This window comes from Trichoplusia ni, chromosome 3 (genome assembly GCF_003590095.1).
Source record: "Trichoplusia ni isolate ovarian cell line Hi5 chromosome 3, tn1, whole genome shotgun sequence".
Taxonomy (NCBI): Eukaryota; Metazoa; Arthropoda; class Insecta; order Lepidoptera; family Noctuidae; genus Trichoplusia; species Trichoplusia ni.
In genome coordinates this window covers 7,368,840-7,381,938 of record NC_039480.1, presented here as the reverse complement: position 1 = coordinate 7,381,938, position 13,099 = coordinate 7,368,840, and the positions used below count along the sequence as shown (strand labels likewise).

The following is a 13,099-nucleotide window of genomic DNA, read 5'->3' as shown; positions in this document are numbered from 1 at the left end:
TGTTACGTTTTTGCTTAGAAAGAATCACTTCAAAACAAACCGCTACTGATTACGTCACGTCTTTTCTTTACTGGATGGGAAATCATTAAATGATTCCTCCCGTTTTGCGTTGAGCAAAAGTGAGTTTTACTGACTAAAACCTACCCGTGTTCCTTCTTTTACGCACTCTTTGTGTTCTTGCGGCTAATCCCACTGACCCGGCAGCAAACATTACTTAAGTACGTCTAGTATTCAGTTTCTAAAACCCAGTTAATAGAAATGTTGGAGCTCATTGTAAACTAACAACCGCAACTAACCAAACCTAAATTAGTCCATGATTAGATAGCAACAATTTATAAGGTCTCTTATAAATAAGCAATAAACCAGACCTAAGTAGCGGCTACAATTTATTTGGTGGCATATTTATGCAACTAATGAGCGGGTCTTGTGGTAATAACTTACAGAATACTGATTACTTTCAAATAGTATGAACGACTTGCTTGAATTTTATGACGTGTGCAAAAAATTGTTACGAAAATGTATCTGAACAGTACATAATCATTATAATTCCACTATGATTGAACATATCGCGTGCACGAAGTGTACAGCTCATGACAGGTAAAGTATAATAATTAAACAATATCTAACAATAATTTGATGCTATGGATAAGTAATCATCTGAATATTATGAATGTTAAGTAACTCAAAATGTACAAATGCATAACGATTTGCCGTAAAAGCGTGATTAGGAATTCCTGAACAAATGCATGAGACACAAGACATGCGAATAAGCATTAAGAATATTACAGTCAACTACCAAATCTAGTGTAGGTATAGACAAGGAAATAAAAGTAGGTATAGTCACCTCAAGGCAACCTAAACGAACGCGCAAAAAAACTTAAAGTTAGTATCCAACACGTATTAAGTTCCGTAATCACAATAAATTAATAAATTCAAACAGTTTTTGTTGCATACCTACGAGTTAATAGTCCATTTAAATGTTGTTACAAAGCGCATGCATAAACCACGTATGTATGAAATGCATTCGGGCATAACGCGTCGATTAGAGTCCCTTTGCTTGACGGAACCCCAAATTAAACTGGTAATACATCAGCACAAATATTGCAAAATCAATATTATAATGGTATCGCAGCGATGTTATCTGACTGCGCAATGTTCAATTAATGCTATGAGAAAACTGTAACAGCGAACAGGGAAGTAAAAGTCCTTTAATATAAGGACGCAGTTCCCTGGTTCGTTACGAAAACGTTGTCGTGACAGTACAGACTGGTAACCAGTATATAGGTGCCTACACTAGAGAATTTGCATTAACGCACCTGTCGAGAGCTACTGTAGACTTATCTGGCAAACTAATCGCTGGCATAACTACATTCAGCTCTTAGGAAAATCGTTACAGATTTGCGATACGTCGTCCGTTGAAATAACTTTGGTACGTTTGCAATTTACACGTCTTTTATCTTTATTATGTCATCTCGATTTATGTGTAATGTATGGTATCCTAAACTTTTAGGCTGGTTTTGATTTTATGATAGCTATGCTTGGATATTAATGTTGAGTGGGTTTGTGTCTTGTGAGAAACAGTCGTGTAGGAGCGTATTCAAATATGGTATTCATATTACCCAATTCTCGTAAACTTTGTTTTGTTTTCGCCGATCCTACATATGTATACGTTTATATGCTTAATAAAGCGCATACAATTGCTTAGAAAATGTCTTTGACCCGGGTTCCAACCTTGGTACTAATAATCAATACTATAATTGTAAAAAATAGGATTCGCACCAATTTCCATTGTGGTCACCGACGGAAAACATTATCTATTTGACCAACTAACTAGATACAAAAAATGGATAATTTAATGAACTTGCAAACAGACCGAGACGACCTCCGTCCGTCACCTTGTACTTAACTTTCAAGTCAGGTAAAGTGATAGGTTGTTATCATTTATTTTATTTTAATATTTCGATTCAAATAAATAAATAGACAAAAATAAATTTAAGATTTAAAAAATCTTGCTTTTTTCAATTTAATTCCATACACCACTCCCGTACCACATTACTTTAAGTTAAATTTCATTGTATTGTCATAGTATTAACTGTAACATATTTATTTTACAGAAGCCATAAGCACCGCAGACGATCAATCGACGTCAGCGTCATGGTGGCAAGCGGGAACAGCAACACCGTTTCGCGAGGGCTCTAGCAGCGCCTTCTCCTCGACCCACGGCCTCGTACAAACTCATCCGACAGGAAGCGATCCCTTCGCCTCCTTCGGCAGCATCGGCAGTACTTCTGGACCCTCATCCAACCCATTCGCTTCAAGCGGCAGCGGTCCGTTGAGCAGTGGAGTTCGGAGCAACCCTCTTCCGTCTTTGACCAGAAATGCTAATGGAAAGCTTTCTCTGAAGCATTTGGACTTCACAAGCAGTGCTACTGCTGAGTTGAGAAGGAACCCTGCCCTGTCCGCCCCTGATGAATGTGCTCGTGCCTGCAGGGAGAATGAACCACCAAGGATTTGCTACTACCACTTCACTTTGGAATTGTACACGGTTTTGGGAGCGTAAGTATTTAATCAAAAAATTGCTTGTGACATTGATTTGATTTACATAGTTTTGCTAACATGTACATCGGAAAAGACTTAACTATAAATACGTATGAGGAAAATTTAAAGTAGATTTCCCCTGCAGAATACTACAATAATGCTAATGAAGCTCGTTTCCTTCGTATCCGCGGATACATACGAATAATTCTATTAAACCAGCGGAAATGAACTATTTCGAAACGTGTAGCTACAAAATTTATAATAGGTCACCCAGTGACATTGAACAAGTAGTCTTCCATTATAATAAGAACAATATCATCGTTGCTTAATGAAATAATAAGATGCAACTTAAACAGTCAGAAGTCTATTCCATTGTACTCTTATAGGTAACATGGCGCGGATCAAACGATTACTTTACAATCCCCATTATCAAATTATATCATAAAACAGATTAAAAAAAATTAAAGCTTGAGTAACTCCTTACCTCACTGTCTTTTGTAACAACTGCGATGTCGTCCGCGCCAAGATTCCGAGATAGTAAAAAATGAGATGCTCACGCAAAGTCGTGCCCAACGAAAAAACCGACCCAGCGACCGACTTTTCTATTTCGCACATTTTACGCTTTGTTTCACACAAACTGCGAGCCACATCGCCTTCAATGCCGTTTACAAGTATACACACCCGCGTGATCCAAATTCCGCCTGGTCAAGTAATTGATAGGTGACGACAGGACTTATGCAAACGTGTAATTTTATTTTACACATTACTTGAAATTGTGGTGTAAGAGACTTTGATAAGAAAATAGATCTAATTCATATTCATTTTACGTTAAAACACATATTTTATTATTACAGAGCGTGTCAAGTCTGTACACCAAATGCGACGAATGTGGTGTGGTCTCATTGTCAATGTGTGTTGGCCGATGGTGTCGAGCGAGGAATCCTCACAGCCAACAGAATGTTGCCTGGACCTTCCATCCAAGTGTGCGAGAATGACAAGGTAGTTATTGATGTAGAGAACCATATGGAAGGTATGGAGGTGACCATTCACTGGCACGGAATCTGGCAGAGAGGCTCTCAGTACTACGACGGTGTGCCGTTTGTGACGCAGTGCCCTATTCAGCAAGGAAATACGTTCAGGTAACAACATTTCATTTACTAATTTAATCCATACAAAAATATGAATTTAATAATATTGTTATTTAACGTTGACTATGTTTTTCAGATATCAATGGCAAGGTAACGCAGGTACCCACTTCTGGCACGCTCACACAGGTCTGCAGAAACTCGATGGTTTATACGGCAGCATCGTCGTACGTCAGCCTCCCTCTAAGGACCCCAACAGTCACTTGTACGACTACGATTTAACTACTCACGTAATGTTGCTCAGTGACTGGTTGCATGAGGATGCCGCTGAAAGATACCCAGGTCGTCTGGCCGTTAACACTGGACAAGACCCCGAGAACGTTCTTATTAACGGAAAGGGTCAATTCAGAGACCCCAACACTGGTTTCATGACAAACACACCGCTCGAAGTGTTTACAATTACTCCTGGCAGAAGATACAGATTCAGAATGATCAACGCTTTCGCGTCCGTATGTCCCGCGCAAGTCACTTTCGAAGGCCACAATTTAACCGTTATTGCGACTGACGGTGAGCCAGTGCATCCGGTACAAGTAAACACCATCATCTCGTTCTCAGGTAAGCTAAACACAAGGAAGCAATATACATACCTGTTTACGATTAGCTTTCGAACAATAGCAGGTTGTAACGTAGTACGGCGAGAAGCTGTTGAAGCGTATCGTTTCTTCAACTTCGTACGAGTTTTAACTTCTTTTCAAAAATGAATCATATAATCACGATAATCGCTTGCAATTTTTATCAGACACGCCTTTGTGTTGTAATAGTGTTTAATTGGTTAGTGCACCCAGTCGACCAAAAACATTGTATAACATACGGGCTTCCTCTTTTACAACACTTGCAAATTATCTAGATCCTAGTCAATTTCTAAAAAGATTGTTCCACGTATTACAGGTGAACGATACGACTTTGTAATCGAAGCGAACAACATTCCTGGAGCCTACTGGATCCAGGTCCGAGGACTCGGAGAGTGCGGTATTAAGAGAGCGCAACAATTAGGTATTCTCAGATACGCAAGAGGACCTTACCAGCCATCATCGCAGCCGCCCACCTACGACGTAGGCATACCTCAAGGAGTGGTGAGTTATGATAGCCAGTGTAAATTTCCTTCAATACCTACTGTAATATATTACATACCACTGGTAGTTTGATATTCCGTAGATGTTTGGTAAAATGATTGTGTAAATACATAATATTATTTATCATTCTCACATTTCTTGTGAGTGAGTAGTGAGTAGAAATCTATAGAAATGTAGATTTTTATATAGTCAAGGTGTGAAATAGTAGCAAGTGTTCGGTTTCGTGGTTTATGGTGTCCGCAACACGTGTCACTAGCCTAGCTGCCTCGGTTATTAAACAGCGGAAATTGCATACTGAATTCTCGGTGCTGACACGACAGCCTTGATTAAACATGGTCGAACCATCGACTTTGTACCTACCAACTTATTGCTCAAACTTAAATACTGGTATAGAACCGATATGAAAATTTCATAGCGGCGAATAAATTAAAACGAAAAATTATAGCTGTTGACGAATTAGACCACGAAGTCAGGTGAAATAACTACCGGTAAGCTAACTGGTTTTGTAAATATATCAATACCAACTTATCTGAGTGGCTATTTCAAAGTTACACAAATGTATTAAAGTTTTCCAAAGGTGTGTGTTAAGCACTAAATTTGGATAAGTGCAAATAAGAGTGTAGTAGTTTTAGTAACCGTAGTACGTGATTAGTGAATAATGTATATTTGCACGTAATATTAGTAATTGCACGAACCTTTCTCCTCACTAACTATTCAGGTGATGAACCCATTGGATGCCAGGTGTAATATAACAAGAAACGATGCTATTTGCGTCAGTCAGCTGAAGAATGCCAAACACATTGATCCAGCCATCCTTCAAGACAGACCCGACGTTAAAATCTTCTTGCCTTTCCGTTTCTTCGTCTATAGGCCCGAGATGTTGTTCCAGCCCAACACCTATAACCGATACTTAGGTAAGTTAAAATCCTCATAAAATCTTTATGTGTTTATAAAATCCATGTGAAAATTGTAAGCCTAAATATTTAATACAATTTCAACGTTCACAGTCGCTCCTGGAGGAGATCACGTAATCAGTTTGATAGACGAAATTTCATACATGGCCCCGCCCGCGCCACTTATAAGTCAGTACGACGACATCAACCCCGAACAGTTCTGTAACGGTGACAATCGGCCCGCTAACTGCGGACAGAATTGCATGTGTACCCACAAAGTCGATATACCCCTAAACGCTGTTGTTGAAGTAGTATTGGTAGATGAAGGTATGTATACTCCGCTATTTTCAACAACCCAATAAAATTAATCTATCAAGTCTGGTATAATTAAATTCAACCTACTTTATTGAAAACAACAATATTTCATCGATATAATCATCACTTAAATCGATTTATCGATAATTATACCATGCTCGAATACAATAACGGGAAGTTATGTTTCATATGTTGATTTTAATTCGATGCAAATTCTTGATTGTACTTTCCATTTTCCAGTTCAAATCGCGAACTTATCTCACCCGTTCCACTTGCACGGATACGCCTACAACGTCATCGGTATTGGTCGCTCACCTGACCAGAACGTAAAGAAGATCAACTTGAAACATGCTCTCGACCTCGATAGAAGAGGTTTGCTCGAGCGTCACCTTAAGCAGGGAGACCTCCCACCAGCGAAGGACACCATTGCCGTCCCGAACAACGGCTACGTCATTATCCGTTTCAGAGCCAACAACCCTGGCTTCTGGCTTTTCCATTGTCACTTCCTCTTCCACATCGTTATTGGCATGAACCTCGTTCTTCAAGTCGGTACTCAGGCCGATCTGCCGCCGGTCCCTCCCAACTTCCCCACATGCGGCGACCACCTTCCTCCCATCTCGCTCCACTAAATTGGTTCCTAGACAAATTGCCCCGTTTTTTGCATGTGCAAATAAAAGTGCAGCACAGCCCCAGTTGATTTAAATATGTTAACTAAGTGTAAATTTATGTTTGTTTTGTGTGATGTGTCCGGTAGATTCGAAGTGCTCGATTCTGCCGTTTGTGTTTATTTTTGTACTAGAATGATTCAATGGGAGTTAATGATGGTTTGTGATTTTATTTAACGATGATGCACTGTTTCTACGAGTTGACTTCATTTAATTTTATGCCATATTCGGTGATATTTTCTTAATTACGTTTTAATTATTAATATCGCCTATAATATGTACTTTGAGGCTCTTGAACCAACAATATTATTTTTGCGTATAGTTTAACAAGACATGTCCGTCCTGTAACTAACAACTTGCCATTATAATTTTATTTTCACCAATGATATTTATTACTTGTATATATTTAAAAGCTACTTATTAGACCTACTTGCTTAGAATTTTAAGATGTCTGGACAATAATCCAACTGAATGTTGCATGCACTACAATTTATGATAATATGTAAATAACGGATTTCAGTACTTATGTAAATACACAGTAGTATGACCACTCTGTATCACACTCCGTAAACAAACAAAGACTGTATATTATTATGTAGACTATAGATATACAGAAAGTACACGTGAGGTTACCATTAATTAAGAGATTTGTTTAGTTTTACGGCTTGAAGTCAGTGTGATTGTGCCAACGGAAATTACAAAAATATGTCGGTGTGTCCTAGTCGGCCTAGAACGACAATACCCAACTTACAACGAACATTTATCGCAGCGAAGTAGGTATATTTTGCTACTAAGTAAAGACAAGCAAAAAAAAACGTTACGATTTATCATATTAATATAAAACTACTCTAAGAATGTAAAATTTTATACCATTTAATAAAATTTATTAAAAATAGTGTTTAATTTTTATTTTCCTTGTGGGCATGAGTAGTTTGTTTGATTGTAATTTAATTATGATCATTAGATAGATACAATTTAAGAAGCACACACTAGTTTCTGAAACTGTTGTAAATTTTTGTATATATTGCACTATAGAATTACATTTTAGCTAGAGGATTCGCATGAGATATCCTAAGCATGAGTTTGACATCCGAGTAGACCCCTACGCACCAAGGACACAGGTTATACTTGTTTTACATTATATTTTTTTCTTTTATGTACAGATAGTATGCCAAAAGATGTATATACGTAGCATTTTCAATTTTCCTACAGTGTTTTTCAAACTATGGTCTTTAAAGTCTTATGCGCTACGTAAATCATTTTCTTTGCATAAAATATTAAGTTAACCGAAATTACTAAACATTTTACTGTTACGCCTTTCAGCACACCATCATCTAAATCGCAACATAAATAATTTAGCTAACTAACCAAGTCCAAATAATTGCTGAAACGAATAATTCAAAAATCCTCATTTCATGACATGAACATTTGAAAATGAAATTTATCACACATTGCTTGATCATGTATCTCTTCAACGATATTAACTTTCATCTTTCCATAGATTCTTAACCCTCTGGATGCCATCTGTAATGTAAAACGAAACGATGCTATATGCGTTAGCAATTTAAAATCAGCGAGACCTGTGGACAAAGAAATTTTGCAAGAGAGGCCTGACGTCAAAATCTTCCTGCCATTCAGGTTCCACTTCTACAAACCAAAAGACCTGTTCATGGAAAATACGTACAGGAACTATTTAGGTATGATATTATAAAGTAACACACCACTACAATTTAAGAGTCTTGCATTATAAAGCTGTAATACTGGTAAATACTGGTTTGTATACGTTTTATACAAACGAGTTACCTAACTGTCTGCTTATTATCATGTTACCAAGTTAAAGGTTCTTTTGAAGTTATTACTTCGACTCACTGCATGCCTTGACAATTTTAACTAAATCATCTCGTTTTATTTTCAGTCGCCCCCGGCGGAGACCACGTGCTCAGTTTGGTTGATGAGATCTCGTACAGAGCGCCACCAGCGCCACCTCTATCACAGATGCATGAGTTAGACCCTGATCTATTCTGCAACGGTGACAACAGACCGCCAAACTGTCCCGTAGACTGCCGCTGTACTCACATGATAGATGTGCCTCTCAACTCTATTGTTGAAATAGTTTTGGTTGATGAAGGTAAATATTTCTTGGAACGCAACATTACTTTTTATCCTGAAAGTTTAACGTTTATCAACTTCATGACTTTTACTGGCCACGACTGTGATTGACTTACTCCCATTTATACCAAAAACATGATCCCTAAGATTTCGTATAGCACTCAATCAAAAATTACTTAGTCCAAAAAGTCTCTATAATTTTTAACTTCCCAAAAAACAAACTTTCACATTCATCACTAGTTACATCTACAGATTAGGACACGACTGCGTTAATTAAACCATTAACTTTTGTTTCCAGTGCAATCGCCGAACTTGTCCCATCCGTTCCACCTTCACGGTACCCCGTACAACGTGATAGGTATCGGCAGATCTCCTGATAAGAACATCAAGAAGATTAACCTGAAACACGCCTTAGATTTGGACAGAAAAGGCTTGCTGCACAGGCAGTATAACCTTCCTCCCTTCAAAGATACTCTTGCTGTGCCAAACAATGGATACGTCGTTTTAAGGTTAAAGGCTGACAATCCAGGTAAATAAAACCTTCAAGAGACAAACCTTTACGTTATTATACCTTTTAATAGGACTATCTTAGTAACGGTGTGTTCTTATTTCAGGATACTGGTTATTCCACTGCCACTTCATCTATCATATAGTAATAGGAATGAACTTGATTCTTCACATCGGGTCGCAGGGAGACCTGCCCCCCGTACCTCCGAACTTCCCTCGATGCGGCGACCACCTACCTTCGATCACTCCACCATACTTCCCGATACACTGAGGGTATCGAGAAAATAAATCGTAATCGATTATGTGAACCACACTGGAGTGAAAAGCATCGCGTACTGCCATATTTTGTTCTGTTGTTGAAATATGAACAACGTGCGAATGAAATAAAATTAATTTGTTAATGTTGTCTTGTAAATAACTTTGTAAACTTATGGGGCTGTTCTAAAACTAACCATCTAAAGTATCGCATTAGAGACCAAAGTATTTAATCAGATCACTATCGTATCTTATAGACTTAAGAAATCGACTCGTCCAAGTCGACAATGGCGAACGCCGTTAAATTAATTTCTGATATTCTCATAGTTGAATGTTTTTGTTACTCGTTTTATAATTGTACATAAAGGTAGATTAGAATAAGTACTTTAAGATTTATATAAGAGACAAGACGAGTGTAATAATTAACGTAATTCCTAAATAAATTTTAAAAATACATGGGTTAAGTGCAAATACGTAATTACCAACTCGCAATATTTAGAAATATATACAAATAATATAAATACTCCTTCCGACGCGATTGCACCACGTTATTCTTTTTTTGGGACATGACCATCCACTTTGCTTAAAATAATTTCTATCATAGTGTCGGAAGAAGTTTCTAGAAGGTTCTAGATCTTGAATATTTTATAGATGCATGTTAAATCATTTAACTCAAGTTTGTATAACATCTACGGAACTTGAGACCGTAATTTGTGTTACGGTGTTAGATATTTATCTACACGAATGCAATGATATCATAAGGTTATATCGCCATTAATATTTAGTTTTTTAGTTTATTAACAATCCATGTTCACTCTTTGAGATGGATGTAAGGAGCCTATGATGTTTTTCTTTCATTTAAAATATCTAATTTCCAACAATTGAGCATATGAACTTAAGTACCTAAAGTAATGTCTGTTAGATATTTAATGGTAAAACTAACTTAATACATAATGTTAAGTGGTAACAAAAAAGTATATTTAATATTAATTACAATAGTTTAAATTATTTTAACGCGACGAAGCACGATTAACATAAAAACGCTGTAAAAAAAATAATCGCTAAACATACCTAATGCGTAGTTAATTAAAAGTAAAAAGTTTAACAAACAATATAATTAAGTTTGATCTACATACCCGACTTTCTTGACTTTCTTCAAATTACTTCAGCTGTCAACAATTAATTATCTTTATAACAAGAAATCTTTTGAAAATATGCAAATTGAGACCACTTACAAAAATGTTAGTAAATTAAATTTAATATTTTCCTTATAAGCTAAGTAACACATTTAAATTAAATAATTTATTTTTACATAGCGTAATTTCTTTTGTCTAATTATTTGTCGCAAACTTTTTTCGTTTTGATTTTATTCAGCCAGCGTTTCGGTAATGTAGACAGCCAGTAACATTACATATAACACTTTTTAATTTTGGAATGCAAACTTTTTCGTCATTGTATCGCAGCATTTTCAAATATGTTCTGTCTGTTGGTTAGTCATGCGACTAACTATGAAATGATTAAATGTTCGTATTTTAAATGAAAGATTAACTCTAAGCTATCATAAATAAGACACAGGGTAATATTTTGTTTGAAAATATACACCTGTGATTGGTCTGAACCATGGAAAGACTTCACTCATTTCCATCATAAAGTCTTTTTTAAATTATTTATCGCTAACTGTCTCTTCAAACACAATGTCGTATATTTAGGAAACAGTCATTTTATATTGAAAATAAATGTTTTATAAAATATTATTGATCTTTTATTTTACAACATTTGATTTCTAATTCCATAGGAGCCTAAATAAAATCAACACAATTTAATTATGACGCACTTTGACGATAAATCGTGAAAGTTAAAAATGGTCATAGTTTATATGAAACTTTTCTTAGCAACCGACTCTGGCCTGGATGGCTCTGCCACTTTTGATTAAAACCTCCCTTCAGAACTTGGTCAAATCTTTTAAAGATGAATTTATTAATAATAACGGTACCACGAAAACGTATTATATAATGTCTGAAAAACAACGTATATTCACGAAAATTTCGCTTATAGGGAAGTAAAATTGTAAAATATTTTTGTTTGAATTAAGGTTTTCCTACAATACATACTTGATGAATGAGAAAAATACAATTAAGAGCAGGTAAAATGAAACCTACCTACTTATTAAGTTATATGCTATCAGAAATAACGTGCTATCGTAAAAAGGACGTAAGTATACGGGTATATAAACAATTTCCATGGTCAGTTCAGAATTATTACAACAAGCATCTGTTAAAGTAGTATTACGTGAATAATTATCTGAGCACCTCAACACACCCATTATTCATAAACCTTGTCAGTGTTTATAAATTGCGGTTTTTAATTAACATTGGTTTAAGTACTCCAAATCTGCAACAGTTTCACAGAACCTATTCACTTCTTTTTCTGATTTTTTTGGTAAAATCATCAGCGCCATCTGTCGAATAAATAATGAAGGTTGAAAAACTTAAGGAAAGTCGTTACGAAGTCACGAAACGAATACAATATTTTTCATTTTCTTTTTTTTACAGTCGTCACTCGCAAAACTTGTTTGTCTACAATCCTGTATGGTTTAGATTAAAAATAAATATTCTTTTTGAAACATTTTCTTTGTCGAAATATATCCTGTGCTTCTAATTAAAAATAAGTGTTATCAGACCAAGAAACTAAATCATAGAGTCACGTGTGAAGATGCGTACGTTTTCCGCGAAGAGATAATATATGACCCGCTCTAATATTATAATGACCCGTATGAACGATGAGCTATTCGTTTCAAGGTATACAGATTAATGTCCCAGGGGTCTTAAACAAATCATAAATAATATTTATTAACAATGAAAAATTAAAAAAAAAATCCTTTGCTCTCCAAAATTCGCCTTCCAAGTATTTTTTACTGGAATTGTAGGTTTACACTACGGTCTACACTATTATTTCAAGCATCGTTTGATTGCAATTAGGGTTTCAGAGATACTCATATCGAAAGTGGTAGCTCTTATGTTCATGAATGCTGCTAATGAAAATATTTTAAATACACAATAAGGATATCCTATTGCAAAACTGATGGCCGGCGGTAAACTCTTAAAATCGGTTCCATCGTTGAGGAGCTATGGTGCCACAGGCAGACACACAGACGTAACGGACAAACACACGGAAGAAATATGGACATTAGGTACATAATATATGAAATTGAATGGTAAGTACAAAATATAATGCTTGAAATAAAGTCATGAAAATGTAGTTGCCCGGTTTAGGCGAAAATGTTTAGCTTCTAAAACTATGTGCTAAGATAATGATATATCTGAGTCCAATGTTATATAATAGCTGAAAAACAACAACGCAACGAGTCACCCACCTTTATCTCACCATGAACTTCACAGTAAAACTACTGATCCTTATAAAATGTTTGTTTTTCGCTGAAGGTAGGTGAATTCTTGAATTTCATTGAATGATATTTTTTAAATGTTTTTTACTACTTTGGAAAGATGACTTTTTGTAATTGCCAAAAATTACGAAAACTCCCAAATATTAGGGCTCTTCATTACGTCGGACCTCTGTTGTATTCCAACAAGGCTGAGTCG

At 36.1% G+C, this 13,099-nt stretch overlaps 2 protein-coding genes across 2 annotated transcripts in view; both read left to right on the top strand.

Moving 5' to 3' along the window:
* Positions 1-7,506, top strand: part of LOC113491714 (laccase-5) — a 46,748-nt gene extending 39,242 nt beyond the window's left edge. Inside the window, exons 2-8 of the mRNA XM_026868839.1 lie at positions 2,115-2,556; positions 3,393-3,677; positions 3,763-4,238; positions 4,572-4,756; positions 5,475-5,670; positions 5,764-5,976; positions 6,205-7,506. Coding sequence (XP_026724640.1) covers positions 2,115-2,556; positions 3,393-3,677; positions 3,763-4,238; positions 4,572-4,756; positions 5,475-5,670; positions 5,764-5,976; positions 6,205-6,593 — 2,186 coding nt within the window. The 3' untranslated portion in view covers positions 6,594-7,506. The remainder of the gene's footprint in view (positions 1-2,114; positions 2,557-3,392; positions 3,678-3,762; positions 4,239-4,571; positions 4,757-5,474; positions 5,671-5,763; positions 5,977-6,204) is intronic.
* Positions 7,507-7,509: 3 nt separating this feature from the next.
* On the top strand, positions 7,510-11,251 carry LOC113491715 (putative laccase-9). Its single transcript, XM_026868840.1, has 5 exons — positions 7,510-7,750; positions 8,131-8,326; positions 8,545-8,757; positions 9,037-9,267; positions 9,353-11,251. The coding sequence occupies exons 1-5, from the start codon at positions 7,691-7,693 to the stop codon at positions 9,514-9,516; spliced, it is 864 nt and encodes a 287-aa protein (XP_026724641.1). The 5' UTR covers positions 7,510-7,690; the 3' UTR covers positions 9,517-11,251.
* Positions 11,252-13,099: the final 1,848 nt, after the last annotated feature.